This window comes from Mesoplodon mirus (assembly GCF_964341445.2).
Source record: "Mesoplodon mirus genome assembly, chromosome: 2".
NCBI classification, from domain to species: Eukaryota; Metazoa; Chordata; class Mammalia; order Artiodactyla; family Ziphiidae; genus Mesoplodon; species Mesoplodon mirus.
In genome coordinates, this window is record NC_138977.1 from 20,899,800 (window position 1) to 20,916,352 (window position 16,553).

Here is a 16,553-nt window from a genome sequence, read left to right on the forward strand (position 1 = left end):
GGTTAAGAATCCACCTGCCAACGCAGGGGACACGGGTTCGAGCCCTGGTCCGGGAAGATCCCACATGCCGCAGAGCAACTAAGCCTGCGCGCCGCAACTACTGAGCCTGCGCTCTAGAGCCCGTGACCCACAACTACTGAGCCTGCGAGCCACAACTACCGAAGCCTGCACGCCTAGAGCCCATGCTCCGCAACAAGAGAAGCCACCGCAATGAGAAGCCCGTGCACCGCAACGAAGAGTAGCCCCCGCTCGCCGCAACTAGAGAAAGCCCGTGCGCAGCAACGAAGACCCAACGCAGCCAAAAATAAATATAATAAATAATTTTTTAAAAAAAAATTACCAAAAGTTGACACCCTAGAGCAATATCACCATTTTAATTTTGAAACTACACATTCACAGCCATGTTGATTATTCTCCTGTTACTGCATTTCCTATCTGCCTTAATTCTAGTGAAAAAACTTAATAACAGATTTTTAAAAAATTTTAAATTAGTGTCAACCAGATCAAACACAAATATTACAATAGGAAACCTATGGAATATGACCTAGCAATGAAGAAGCAGGATATAAAATCTGGGTTACATAAAACTGCAGGGGCCACGGAGACTGGGACCTGCTTTTGTTCACTGGGTTTAGGGATTTTCCTGTATTTCAAAAGAGCTAATTCCTACTTCCTATCTCGCCTTTTTTCCCGGGAACTCTTTGTTGATATAGAATTACTTCTAAAGAACAAAAGTTTCCTGCCAATTTTATTTTACTCTAATTGCTCTAATAATCTATTACCTTGATTTTACAGTAGGGCAGGGTGCTGTGGAAATTTTCACACATACATTTAACAAGAAGCTAAATAAAATCTCACCTTTTTAAACGGCAGAGCATGAGGCCCATCCATGTCAGGAAGGGCACACTGTTGCCACCAATGTGTTAGAACAACAAACAGAAAGAGTCCTTTAGTTTTTAGGTCTGTCAGTCTATCACCTTTATAACCTCACTAAATTCCTTTGGCAGAACTTAAGAAGAATGGTAGTGACCAGAATGATGCCTCAATACTGTTTACACATTGCACTATATTCATTAGTATTGCCTGTAATTCTCCACTGTGTTTTGAGAATATAGGGGCAAGGTAGTATCAATAGCTCAATCTTTAAAATACTACATGTCAACTAGAAATGAACACTACATATTTTCACCATTACAGGTCATATTTTCAGTTTTAGAAGGAGGCAATTCCACACCTCACGATCCCGAGTTTTAAAAAATGCATTCCTGAAGCAACCACAATGTGCCAATATAAAAAACACAAAGTTCAAAACCTACCAAGATGTACCCTTGCTTCCCTTTTTCTAAGCCTGTGTCTTTTCAAGTAAAACAATGAAGATAAGATATAAGCAATGATAAGATTTAGGCTGATGAATCACCCCCCCACCCCCGCCACAGGCCACCCCAGCTACTCTGTTCCACGTGTGAAGCATTCTCCTTTCCACCTATTTTGACTTTGCAGAGCTTTGTACCATTTAAAGTAGAATTGGAATATTGTACATATTCCTTCCATATAGAACTTTTAGGTTTCCATATACTTAAATAACTAAATATTTGTATTAGCCTGAAGCACAGACTCTCCAAATGTCTCAAGTTGTCATTTTGAAACACATTTACTTTAAATGAGTATTTAAGGTCTCAGTACATTAATCTTGGCTTTGCCATTCACTTAAGAAGTCATGACCACTTCCTTTGTCTGTGCTTCATATTTACCTATCTTTGTGATAATCATTCTCACTGAAGTACATGCAGAATTAATATTCATAAAGCATTACAAGTTGTCAATGAATATTTAACTTCTCTAGTCAAAGTTGCTTAGTCTTGGTTGAGCTAACAGTCCCTGTCTACAGCACATTCTGTTTTCATCCAGGCAAAATAAAAAACAAACAAACATGAAACTTATTTTTTATAAGGCTACAGGTAGAGAAATTCCTCAAAAGAAAAAAAGTTAAAATTTCACTAGTGACAAAGCTGGGAATATAAATTGGGATTCAGCATGTTAATCACGCTAAGATGAGCTATGAGATTCTTTTAAAATCTTGTCTCAGTTTACCTTTCCAGATTGATTGTCCTATTCCTGCAGAGATTAACATTATTACTAATGATACTAATAGCAAAACCTCAGACATACTATGCACCAGTTACTATTCTAAATGCTTTATGTGTATTTACTCATTTAATAATCAAATCATTCCTATGGTTAGTTATTATTATTATTCCTATTTCACAGTTGAGAAAATCAAGGCACCTATAAGACACCTCATTTGAATTTACACATCTAATAAGTGGTAGAGCTAAGACTCAGACTCAGGCATTCTGGGTCTGGAGTTCATACCCTTAACCACTATGCTACAGAATAAACTGGTAAGACACACACAGACGCACACAGGCACTCACGTGAAAGGGCTCTGGACAGGGAGTTAAAAAGGTTATGCTTGGTCGAAGAAAGCAGGGAATGTCTCTGGGCTTCAACCTTCTCTCTGGAAAAGTAAACCAACTACACAATACTATTTTAAGGTGTAATCTAATCCTACCATTTATGATTCAAAGATTCAGTCTGTAACATACAGCCTTTTCACTTTTGACTGACATAACTCAATAATTAATTCAGGTATTCATATGTTTCAAGGAAAATGCTAAAAGAGAATGAAAAATTACCCTTAGGAGATCAAGAAATAGCAGTAGCATGAGCAGAGGAATAAGAATTTCACCTCATATATATCATGTTTGAGTTTCCTGGAATATTCTTAAGAAAGTTTCCCTGAGGTCTTTCTATCTCTTCTAGAGGGTACCAGATTATAACAATTTTTGGAAAACAAAATAGCAAACCAAGTAACTGAACTACATGTTGTTCCTTCACATCAATACACAAAACTCCTTTTGAGTTACACTTATCTATACCAGAAATTAAAAGCACTTTTCATGGAGCCAAGCCACAAAATATAATACCTAAATAGTGTCATGGAATACTCTGAGATTATGAAAACATTCATCTTTAAGTGCCAATCAAAATACATGCCAGTTGGTAATACATGCTTCCAATTAAATAGTATTGCCAAATTGGTTCTATAAAATGCATTCACAGGTATATGAGGGTGAACTGTAAATGCATTTTGATCACATATTCCCTTGTCACCTGGCTTAATTTTATAAAGCCGCTATTTCCTTATTTCCAACCTTGTGACTCCCTTGTTGCAAATCACTATCACAGATAAGTGTTTCCTATTCATTAAGTTATCTTTCTTCTAACTTGAAAATAGTTTACCTACTTTTATAATTACTCTTTGAGTTAAAATAATTTTTTTAAATTGCCATCCTTTAGTCAACTTTATACAAGAATAATTCCTCTGGACAAAATGATCACTAAGCAAGCCCCTGTTCTTAAATATGGATAAACATCTGACATATTCACAAATTACAATTATTGCCATTATAAAACTACAGATTTACTCAATGCATCCATATAAAAATGACAATGAACTTCAAAGTCAATTAGCTAACGTATAAAAAATCTAACAGTATTCAAATTAAAATGATCAAAACAAGTTTATTAGCATTTTTGTGTTCTTAAATTCTTCACATATAAACTGTCACCGTATGTTGACAATCAACTTCATACTCAAAGTTCCAAACGAGAATGCACTTAATTCTTAATTGCTAGAGAACACAGAAACTTTGCATCCCTTTTAAAACTATTCTAACACACTATCGAGAAAGCGTTGCCATGATACAGAAAGTAGTAAAACTACAGAGCAGTTGGAGGATGGGGGGTTGGAAATGTTTAGCCACTGAACTTCTGCCCTGAACTTTCCCTTCTGTGATAAAAACCACGAAACCAGCCATTAACGGAGCCCCCTGTCAGCACTGCACTGTGGGGCGCTGGTCTTCTTACCCCTCGTGTGCATAGACAGAAGAAGGAGCAAGGCAATGTGAAGCTGCCGGTTTAGTTCGTCCAGCCAACCCATTGCAGCGGGAGAGTCGTCAATGTGACCCGCCTGTTTAAGCCTCCTGTTTCTTGCCTTTCCTTCTTTCAACTGAGACTCCTCTGCTGCCCCTCTTGTCAGAGCTTCCGGCAAGCCTGCAGCAAGCCCTAGACAGGACCGTGAAAGACAAGCCTGTTACAAACTGGTTCTGTCACCACGGAGACTTCAACTGATCACCTCGTGGGGAGGACAACAAAGGGCAGTGAGGACCCCGAGCCAGACTGTTTTCTTAAGAAAGGAGCCTGAACCCAGCTGCCCACACAAGGGCCAGCACAGGCGGGACTTTGCTCTGTACTGGCCACGCCAAAGTCCCCGCACCTCCCGGGCAGCTGTGGAGAGATTCCAGAGCGACACACACCTATGCTTTGCCGACATACAATTACTTATTTCTTCTGCTAAGGTTTTTTTTTTTCTCTGCTAAGGATTGTAATTCCGTGGGAATTGTAGACAGACAAGGAGAAATAAATTTTTTTTCTTTGATAAAATGATAGAAATATTGCAACACATCCAAGTGTTATGGCATTTTCTCACATGACCTCAACATTTAAATAATGAGGCAAATGCCTTTGAATCAAATGCACAGATACAAAAAAGGGTCATTTGTAAAAGCCATCCTTAATGAATATTTCAAGTTGAAATATTTCAGTTAGGCTACTCACTTTAATTAATTTGAAATGACTATAGTTTGAAGTTTCCTATATAGAAAAAAAAGAAGTACTGTGAACTGAACCAATTTTATTATGTGAATAAAACCAAGGTAAGTTATTCAATTTTTTAGATGTTAATTATAATTGTGCCTCAATGTAAACTATGAACATTTTGTAATATTTTAATTTTCCATGAGATTTTGAGTGACCGTTTCCAGTACTAAAGACCATTTTAAAGGGCTATTTGTTTTACTCTGGGAACTATCGATAATAAAAGAACAGCAAGAAATATAAATGAATTGGCAGTGTGTGTAGAAACTACACTATCACCACAGACAGATACAAACAGAAGTACTTATTAAACCTAATCCATTTGCATGATAAAGGATTTATGAGTATGAGAGCAGAGACACAGTTCAGTGGTTATATCTAAGGGAGCATGAGAATGTGTTTACTTGAAATTTTAAGAATTATTTTCTTGGAAAAAAAATCTCTGCTCTCTTCTCCTTTTTAAGAGACACGCCTACCCCTCCACACACACACCAGCACCTCGCAGCACTACCCTAGTAGGTGGCATTCAAATCTATTCTCCAGCTTAGAGTAGTTCAACAATTGCTTTTTAGGATTTAACCAATACTACTATCAATCCAACACCCTCAACTCAGTTTCATGAGATGGAATTTAACAGAAATAGAGTATTTTTAATCACATAGAAAATTTTGGAATATCCTCAGTTTAAACTACACGTTTTGCATTTCACAGAATCCATGAAACTTACTTGTCAGGAAAATATAAGTTGGGGGTGCTAAGTGAGGTAGTCTTTAGCTAAGAAGGGAAACTGAGGCAAACTAAAATGAGTAAGAGTGACCAGGAGCAGAGGGCAACATAAGTGAACCGCAGACAAAAATCAAGCTCTATTGCTTGGATCTCTTGTTCAAACCTTCTATATTCGGCTCAGGGCCACATCACAACATGGTTCCACTGCCGGATCTGGAACCTGGCCTTGAGCTCCAGGGCGAATAGTGAACGGCTGAAATGTGGACAGCTCTCACTGCTCATACTTCCCCAATAGGGGCATCCATTATCGGTTCACAGCATTAAGAGAGAATAGTTTCTCTCTCCCCAGAATCCTAATTCAGTTCAAAGCAATCCATATCAGCAACTATTTCTAATTTTGTACATGTGCTAGCTGAAGTAAATGCACTCAAGAAGCTTACAATACCACAGAAAAAGTAATATATAGGTAATAGAGAACTAAGTAAAAAAACATAACCTATTTTCAGATGACGTGTCTTCAAATGGAATAAAGATAGAAAATCGGAGTAAGGTATGGATTAGACGGGGCCAAAAATTGGAGGCAGAGCTGAATGCTAAAATATGAACTGAATTTATACAGAGATAGAGGAGATGACAAGAGAGGAAATTACGTGAGCAAGGACTAGAGGCAGGATTAAGTATTTCATTTGTGCAATAGCATGAGAAGAAAAACCTTACTGGAGCAGACAGCACCGAGTAGTAAATGGCTGGAGAGAAAGCTAGACAGAGTGGAACCAGACTGTGCCAGACTCCGAATGCAGGTTACAACGTTTAGGCTATATTATATAAATAACTAAAAGGCTTTTGAGCATGGACTGGCTTAATGAATTTCTTTTCAAAACAGGTTTAAGATTTCAGAATATAGGATGAGTCTCTGAACCTAAACTTCCAACTATGTGAGTAGAAGTCAAAATTATTGATAGAAGCGTGAGGAGAGGTTTCCACTTAGTCAAACTTTTTGGTACTACACATTTCTTTTTCTCACTTATACTACTACGAAATTCAAGAGGTAACCCTATTAATTCCCTTTAACATATGCTGGGTGCCAACAATGAAGGAGATGTTCTATAAAATGCATAATTAGATTCCAGACAAATAGGCTCAAAAGATCTTTTAAAAAATCTTATAATGTAGATCAGAAATCTGACTTAGCCAAAAAAAAAAAAAAAAAAGAAAATCCAGATTTGCATATGATTTAGCGCACTCACCTTAAAGTCCACACCAAATGAGGCTTCAAAGAAAGCTCTGAGAGAGTATTAAAAGAAAGGTCACAATTTGAACATATACACGTGAGAGGGGCAAGGAAAGAGAAAAGAAAGACTACAGATAGTACTACCAATATGAGTACGACATGCCATTGCTATATATCATTTGTAGAATCCTTACACAGACCCACTTATTCTAGGTTTACGGAGTCCATGCTGTAGAGTAGAGAAAGACTCTTTGTGCTATCTGTATAATCTTGAGCAAATTATTTAAACTCTCTGGTCTATAATCCGCTCATTACTTAACTGTTAAAATTGTTACACGGATTAGACAAGTAAATGAACGAAAACTACTGACTACAGTGCCCAGAACACAGGAGGACATGAGAAAATGGTCAATTTCCTGACGACTCTCACTAACCACTCTTCTGCCTCTTGACCAAAAGACCCTTATTAACAATAATCTTCTTTAATGTAACATTTGCTAAATTGTTCCTGTCCTAAATAATGTGATCACTAAAACAAGGATACATTTTTAAAATTCATATTATACCCGGAAAGACAAATATGTATTTAATAACTTTATTTTTATTTCATTGATTAAATTATCATATAATTGAAGCAGAAATATATGAAACAGTTTTAAAGTAGGAGACTACCTTTTGAACAACTTCGATTTGTGACTTATTTCCACACAGAACCCTCCATCTATACATACATATATGATTTTATGTATATAGACAGCTTTTTAAACTGTATTTGGGGGACTGTGTCTAGTGAATGGGATACAAGAACATTAAACAGTACCTGCCTTTAGGACAAAACCTACCCTGTAATGGGTGAAGACAAACATATAATCAAATAATGACAAGACAATACAGTGACGGCCTGCTACGCTGAGGGAATGTGGAAAGTACAGGGCATAAACAAAGATTCATTCTGGCCGGGGATGGGAACTGGACTTGTGGGGAAGAGGCATTTGAACTCGCTCTTCAAAGATAAGTAGGAATTCACTGGGTGAAGAGAGGGCAAAGGAATCCCGAGCAAAGAGAACAGACAGTGCAGACATTTATGAGCAAGAAAAAGAGCAATGTTTGCAGAGAACATGAGATACCGGATATGCCTGGAGAGCAGAGAAACTGGGCTGGAAAAGCAGACCAGGAGACGTTGAGAAGGAAGGGCCTTACAGCTCTTAATTTGATTTGGGTTTTATCCTACATACATGGGAAGCCATGCCTTGGTTTCTGGAGGGGGCGTCTGCACAGTTTCCATTGTGTGAAATGACTGCAACGACTTCTTGAAGCTGATTACATGTCAAAAGAAACTAGTCAAGTTTTTGAGATAAGGTGAAGAATATCTTCCTTTTATATAAGAAAATGCAACAATATCCTTAAAAGTCTTCATGAGAAAAATAAGGTGAGTGCTATTTTCTCTAATACTTGAAGATGTCTGCTAATATTGTTTGGAGCAACATTTGCTTTTAAATTAAACTTCTGTTCAAACACAGGCACATAAAAACAACTGTTATTTCCTTGTTCCTATTAGAAGCTATATGTAGCATTTTAGGTCCCTACCATCCTATAGAGTTTTGCAGTAAAATAGTTTTCAAACTTTCATACTAGTTGTGCAAAGGAAAAGTGTGTTCAGAACTGTACGGGCTAATCCATTTTGTTGTTCTCATTTTCAGCTATACACTTACATAACGATATAAAAAGTTCCTCCATTACCGGAGAAAAAATAAACAACAGAACTCAAGTGTACAAAAAGCTTTATTCCTGACTTGGAGTTTACAAATGCCACAACTTCAGGCCGCTTCGGGCTGCCTCCTGCCTCCCCATCCCGTTCTCATCTGCAATCTTCCACATCACTAGTCATTAACAGCCCAAGCTCCCTTCAGCTGCACAGTGAAAGACCATCACATCATTGCAAATAAACAATCCCTTCCTCCCTCCAAGGAGTGACACATTATTCTGAGCACGTCTTCTCTCTGCTTTCGTTGCTCTGCCAAGGTCCCCCATGAGTGGGAAGGGGTAAAAAGAGAGAAAAAATATCCCACAACTTGTCTAAAGCATGTAGAGGATGATTTGTGTTCTTACGTACGGGATATGATTGTCACTGTTGATCTGCTCTCAGGCCTAGATTACATGTGATAAGGGCTGACCTTCTTTAAGTATTCACACATTATGCACTCACGGAGAGCAGGCAGGACACAAAAGTCCTTCAGATGTTCTGGACATCAATCAACTGCACAGCATGGAGCCTGCCAAACTTTTCTTCCATTTACTCAGGGAGGGGAAGGGGGAGTCCAAGACAGACTTAATAAAGTTTAAAGCTATGCCACAGTATATTTGGGGAGACCATTGTTATTAAAAGGGTGCTATTTGAAAAAAAAATTCTCTATAGTTACCACTAGCAACAAAAAAATTCACACACAAATAAAAAGAGGTGACCAGATTTCACTTCAGCTTTAAAATTTCAAAACCTTTACTTATAAATCAGGTTTCAATGACTTTAGCAGATTGATTTTTTTTTCAAGTAACTGTTCAATAAGGATATATATAAAAAATTAAAAATATGAATTTTTATAACAACCGTCATCACCTTTTTGAGGCATTTGTAAAAGTAGTAGAGTATTTGTTATGAAGTACTCTGAACGTATCTTAATGTAAATTAAACACCAATCAACTGCACAAACCATTTTTACCTAATATAAATATGATTATTATTAATAGGCTACAGCTCCAATATTATGAAATAGACATGATAATATCTTCTGATACACGCTTTCAATGTTGGTCTTTTATCACTGCTACTCCCCACAACTCATTAAAGGTACTTGAGACAGCTTCTGAGAGAGAACAAATAAGCCCAAACTTTATTCTCCTGAAACGCCGCAACACTGTGTACTTAGAGTGCATAATCTGATCATCAGCACAATCAAACCCATTAGAGCAAGATGTTTCATGGAATTTTCTAACAGAATATCTTAAATCTAAGACAGTATCATTTACCGAGAGATTGCAGGGTTCCTTTTTAAAGCTCATGTCAGCCCGTGAACATAACAAGGATGTGTATAGACTGCATACAAGATAAGAAGACCAGACACAAAAAGCAACTAAGGGTAGAAGAGAATTAAAGGCAACTTACACAAACTACCAATGAAAATTAACAGTGAATTTACTAAGATAAGCTCTAGAGTTAAAAGAAAAACAAAACAAAACAAACTGCCAGACTGCGCCAGGACTCCTAAACGCCATACAGACATAATTCTGTTCAGGTAATACCTGGTTTCGGTGTGTAGACACTATGCTGTGTACTAACATACACTGCCTCACTGATCCGCACTGCCTCATGTGCAGCAAGCAGTATCATTCCCATTTACAGATGAGAATACTGAGTATGCCTGAGCCAAGGAGGCCTGGAACTAGTTATGGGTAGGTAAGATCAGACACCAGTACTTCATTAGCTAGGGACCCATATGTTTCTGCTCTGCAAGAAGTAACTGGGGCAGAAACAAGCCATTCAGTAGACGGAGGACTCACTCAGAGACACTGGGGCTGATGAGCTTCACTCAGGGAACATGACTGCCAGAAATGCTAGAGGCTGGAGCAAACGAGGGGTGAGATACCCTCAATCCCAAACCTGTCAATTCAGAGGAGGGGGACAACTGACAGGGACAACAGACACTCTGGGAGCCACAGCAGTGAATTCAGAGGTCAGGGGTTTCAGATGCAGTAAGAGATGCAACTTTCCTCTAGCATGTATTAGTTGTTTATAAAAAGTATATTAATAATAATTTTAAAATATATATTGTCATTCATTTAAAGCAGTGTCTTGTATATATCTTTTAAACTTTCCAGCAGCCCTTCAATGCAGGTATTATCAACCAGTGAAGTGACTAAGGTGAGTGAAGCGCCTCAGAATTCAGGGAAGAGTTGTTTCCCTTGAGTCGGCCTGTGCTTTAGCAGGTATAGTGAGGCAACTCTGCGGACTCAGTAGAAAGAAAAAGTAGATGAGCGAAGTCACCAGAACTATGTAACACAGTCCTCTCTCCACCAGATGAGTCTGAGGGTGTTTTAACAAAAGAGGCTGTCTTCTTCACACCATGAGAAGGCTGCTGAGAAGATCTACTTTGCCCCACTTACAAGGAACTGTGTGAGAAAAGGGCTTTTGTTGTTTAACACTTTGGCCCCGGACTCTTCAGTATTCAAGTTATGCACTAGGTAAAATAATGAACCACAGAAGCCACTAACTTGTCTTACCTGAAGCTCTATTCCAAAGGATATTATCTTCTTTATCAAATTAGTGCTAAAGCACCCCTAAGCAGAAAATCAAAACCTCTAGTACTTCTCTGCATCTCTTGCTAGCCATTATAAAAACCTGAACACAGTTTCCATTAAAAATCAATTCTTGGACTTCCCTGGTGGCACAGTGGTTAAGAGTCTGCCTGCCAGTGCAGGGGACACGGGTTCGAGCCCTGGGCCGGGAAGATCCCACATGCCGCAGAGCAACTAAGCCCGTGCGCCACAACTACTGAGCCCACGAGCCACAACTACTGAAGCCCGTGTGCCTAGAGCCCGTGCTCCTCAACAAGAGAAGCCACCACAATGAGAAGCCTGGGAACCACATTGAAGAGTAGCCCCCGCTCACTGCAACTAGAGAAAGCCCACGCACAGCAACAGAGACCCAACACAGCCAAAAATAAGTAATAAATAAATTTATTTAAAAAAAATTAAAAATCAATTCGTAAAGAGGATTAATATCACTCTATTCTTATTTCGTCCTAGAGTCAACTGTGCATTAATTTCATGCAAATCCAACTTGAACTGATATTAAATTGAAATTTTAAATTTATATTTAAATTATATCAATAAAATGTTATCTTGTATGTTTCCTTGTAAATCCCTCTGAACATAATTTAGAAGTAAGGACGGTGCACCTTAGTTTACATATAAAAGAAATATAAAAGGAGTTAAAGTATAGCCCTTATTTAAACATTTGGAGTCCATGCTTAAGTTCACACACTATATGGAGACAGCTCCTAGAAAATCTGTTTTCCACTCTTTGGAAAATACCTAAGCATGTATTAAGGAATTACATGAGAAAAAGTTGCTTAAAGTAAAAGAGAAGATATTCATAACAGAGAAAAGTTTTGTTTGTATTTAGCATACAATAGCTTTTCCATAGTATTTTTTCAACAACAGTGCTGCCAGTATATGATTTCTACATTTCTTAAGGGATTTAGCTCTTAGTAGTCTTTTAAAAATTGATGTTAGAAGAAATACAAAGATTACAGAAAGCTAACGTTTGATTTAAGGTGACACAAAATCTATGTGCATGCAAAAATATTTTCAAATAGAAGAAGTAATGATGTCACGATTTTCAGTTCAGATTCAAGCTAAACCTTTTCATGTCTTCTACCAGCCAGAAGTCAACTGTGTATACTGAAATATTTTCCTAATGACAGATGGTTGATACCAAAAGGATGCCTGAAATATATTGTATCTCATATAAACACACACACACACACACACACACAATTCCCTTATCTTCCTTCACCTGTCCCCAGATATAAAGCACAACTGCTTCGTGTTTTGAATTTTTTTATGAAAAGTAACATTTTCTAATAATCTCATTAAAGCCTTTTGAACAGACTCTATATAGAGAGAATTTTCACAAGATTGAGGGTTGGTTTGAATGTTTAGACAATTAGTTTGTAAAAAATAAATAAAAAGAAACCCCACATATAGACCTTATTCAATCAGAGTACATCACAGTACAGTGAAATCAGACTTCATCACAGTACAGTGAAACCCTTTCCGTGCTCTATCTAGAGCATTACAGCAAAATCAGAGGATACTAAATGTACATGAAATGACAGTGAAATGTACATGAAATTATGGAGGTAAAAAGGACAAGCTTCACTGATCACGATATCAGATAAAACCAGTGACGTATTTAGACACAAAATCCCTACTAGTCCAATGAAAATCTATGAAATTGTAATACCACTCTTTTCTAATATAAAACCCTTAGTTACATAGGCATTAATTTACCTGTTCACCTTTCTCTATGCTTATTATAGTTAGTCAGCACTCTGTGTGGTCATGTCTACTACTATCAAACACCCAGCTGAAAAATGAAAAATTTAGTCAAGTAGGGAGTTATCTTAATGATTATGCCAAATGAAACATTCAAATTCAACCTTAACCAACACGAGTAAAACCTGCATTTATCCAGATGATTTAAGGCCCATTAAGATGACCAATCTGATTTAAACAGTTGCCAAAATCTCCACTCTGAGTCTTCAATATATCTCATTAGCGCCTCCACTGAAGGATGTGTAAAGAAAAAAGGGAAAGAGAGGAAGTTCAAAAGCAATAGCTGGGGCTTCCCTGGTGGCGCAGTGGTTGAGAGTCCGCCTGCCGATGCAAGGGACACGGGTTCGTGCCCCGGTCCGGGAGGATCCCACATGCCACGGAGCGGCTGGGCCTGTGAGCCATGGCCGCTGAGCCTGCGCGTCCAGAGCCTGTGCTCAGCAACGGGAGAGGCCACAACAGTGAGAGGCCCGCGTACCACAAAAAAGAAAAAAAAAAAAAAAAAGCAATAGCTGCTCTTTTAGAAATGCTTGTTTAAAAAGGATGTTCGATTTTTCATTAAAATGATATGTATATAATCAGAAATTGACAACTGAACAAGAAAATGTTTACTTCACTCTAAGGCAAAAAAAAACATATAAATTATTCATCATAGTTTACCTTCTGCCTCTTCAGTAAAGAATCTTGCCTCACTTTGCATCTGTTACATAACATTATCTCTCTGTATTGGTTATTATATTATCTCTTTCTGGAAGTTGTTACAAATAAAAATAGCCAAAGAAAAGCAAGCTTGAAGTCTTGAATTGTACAAGAAGTTTTAGTTTAACCCCATAGTGGGCTACAAAAAAATATCAAAGAGCTGTCAGTCCTAGAGTAGATGCTTATGATGTCCTTATGAGTCCTCATGGTGGTTTACAAGGTCACATAAGAGGTGGCTTCCAAATATCTCACTGGGCACCCTCTCCTCCTATTCTCCCTGTTCCTCATCCTGTTCCCCAAACGCACCTTGAGTGCTCCAGCTCAGAGCTTTGTGTCTCCTCCTCCTCTGCCTAAAACACTCTTCCCTTAGATACTTAGCTTCCTCCATCACTTCCTTCCAGTCTTGGCTCCATTCTCACTTCGATGAAGCCTATCCTACCACTCCTTGTATCACTACAACCACCCCCGTCCCCAAATCTCTACTTCTCCCTACTGGACCTCCATTCCCAGCATTCTAATGAAATTCTTCTTTCAAAGGTCAACAAATCCAATAAATTCTTCTTATGCTGCTTTACTTGTTTTCCCTACTTATCACCTCTAACCACTCTAAATTAACTTACTATATTTATTGTTAACTGACTTCCCTCACCCCTCCAGAATGTAAGGACCCCACGGGCACTGATCTTTGTCCATTGTGTTCGCTTGGATACTGCAAGCACTTAAAACAGTGACTATGTAGTAGGCGCTCGATATATCTTTTTTTTGCAAGTATTTCCTTTGACAAGTCTTATCTCTCTCTTCCTAAAGTACCTGACCCTTACTGCCGCCTTACTCTCATCCCAATTACTTTTTTCCTTATAAATCTCTACTTGCCCCCTGGATTCTACCTGCACCGTTTTAATGAAATTCTTTCAAAACTCAACAAATCCAACGAATTTTTCTTAGTCTTTATCCTTTCCATCCCTGGGCAACATGAGGCACTGCATCTACGTCCCTTTTTAGAAGGCTCATTCATTTAAAAGTAAACTGAACAAATACAATACTTGCTAGAAGCTCTTCCTTTGGTTTTCATAATGAGGGCTTACCCATCCAAGTTTCTTCCTCTCATGTTCATATAAACATAGGTGACCATGATTCTTTCCCAATGATCTCTTCTCTCAAATGTGTTCCTTTGTAACGTCGAGGCTTTAGCTAATATCATTTCGACTACCAGGCTAAATCTTTTTTCTAAACCGCCACCCCGCTATTTCCAACTACCACGGCACAACTAAGTATTACTACTATGCCTACAGCATTCCAAATTCTACATCTCCCAGCTCTGTGGATGTTACCATACTTTGCAGCCACCTGGCTTTAAGAGCCCTTCTCACTTCCTATGTTTTGGGCCTTTTCCATTTGTTTGAGACAGAACTCTGCCAAAACAGAAGGTTAAAAAAAAAAAAAAAAAGTCACAGACTCACTTTCTCCACCTCTCCAGCAGGTAGGACATGACTACATGACTGAAATCTTCCACATCAGATGTAACTTTCCCAGACTTTACACGAAGCTAGCAAAGACCTCAGGGCATCCATTCCGACCAGTGCTGGTGGGAGCAGCAGCTATGTTCATTCCCCACAGGCTGCAGCAGCACCAGGTCTAGGGGCAGCATCTGGATCGCGCACTGCTGACGCGAGCAGGTTAAGTGGTAGGGTCTATGCCAAACCGTGGTGACAGTGGTGTCCTTATTACAAGATAAATGCTGGGCTGGAATTTTAAGTCCTGTTCTAGGCTTGGTCTCTTCCAAACCTGGTTCTCATTTCCTCCTGGAGAATCTATGAACTAGCAAATATCCTCTTAACAACTTTGTTTTCTGTGCAAATTAATCATAGTTGGTTTCTGTGGCTTTCAACTGAGAAATTTTGATGAATATACCCAGGAAGACCCAGTTGATTCCCTCAGTAGAAGTAATTGTTTCCTCTTGCAAACTTCCATAGCACTTTACTGGCATCACTTCTATGACATTTATTTTATTGTTTTACCCTGTGTTATAACTATTTATGCCTACTCTCTTCCTTACAACATTTTATATTTCCTTAGGGTGAGGTGCCTGTCATTCATCTTTATCCTTTTACACTTCCTCCTTGTCAAAAACAAACAAAACATTGTTTGTACAGTCTTTCTGCCTCAGGAAGTTGCCCTAAGTCTCTCCTTTCTGTGTTGCTGATCTGACAAGGTTCCACCATTCCATTCTTGGAATTACCTTCAAGATTAACTTATTTAGTAAGTCTCTGGTGCCTCCCCAAGATTCTGTCTCTTAGGTCCTTACCTCATTTCCATGTGCTAAAGGCCCTTTTTACCCTCTGCTCCAGCAGTATACACAGAACATCAACAAGGTTGCCAAGACCATTCAAGGGGAAAGGACAGTCTTTTAAACGAATGGTGTTGGGAAAACTGAATACCCACATGCAAAAAGTAAAGCTGGACCCCTACCTTATACCATATACAAAAACTAACTCAAAATGGATCAAAGAACTAAACATAAGAACTAAAACTATAAAACTCTCAGAAGAAAACATATGGGAAGAGTTTCACGTTACTGCATTGGGCAATGATTTCTTGGATATGATTCCAAAAGAACAGACAATTTAAAAACTAGACAAATTGGACATCAAAATTTAAAACCTCTGTGCATCAAAGAATACAATCAATAGCATGAAAAGGCAACCTATGAAATGGAAGAAGACATGCAAATCATATATCTGATAAAGGGCTATTATCCAGAATATATAAGAATGACTAGAACTCAACAACAACAAACAACCCAATTAAAAAATGGGTGAAGAACTTACATAGATATTTCTTCAAAGAAGATATATAAATGGCCAACAAGCACATGAAAAGATGCTCAACATCACTAATCACAAAGGAAATGTAAATTAAAACCACAATGAGATACCATCTCATACCCAACAGGATAGCTACTATCAAAAAAACAAAATAAGTATTGGGGAGGATGCAAAGAAACTGAAACCCTTGTGCACTGGTGATGGGAATGTAAAATGGTGCAGCTGGTATGGAAAACAATATG

At 38.2% G+C, this 16,553-nt stretch overlaps 1 protein-coding gene across 4 annotated transcripts in view; it reads right to left on the reverse strand.

Annotated features, from left to right (window-relative positions):
* BMPR1B (bone morphogenetic protein receptor type 1B) overlaps positions 1-16,553 on the reverse strand; it is a gene marked incomplete at its 3' end in the record, with an annotated part of 431,795 nt that overhangs the window by 115,619 nt on the left and 299,623 nt on the right. The window contains exon 1 of one of the 4 annotated variants that reach the window (XM_082634090.1): positions 3,931-4,058. The exons of the other annotated variants lie outside the window; for them this stretch is intronic. Coding sequence (XP_082490216.1) covers positions 3,931-4,003 — 73 coding nt within the window. The 5' untranslated portion in view covers positions 4,004-4,058. Of the gene's footprint in view, positions 1-3,930; positions 4,059-16,553 lie in introns of those variants that run through there. 4 annotated transcript variants of the gene reach the window in all.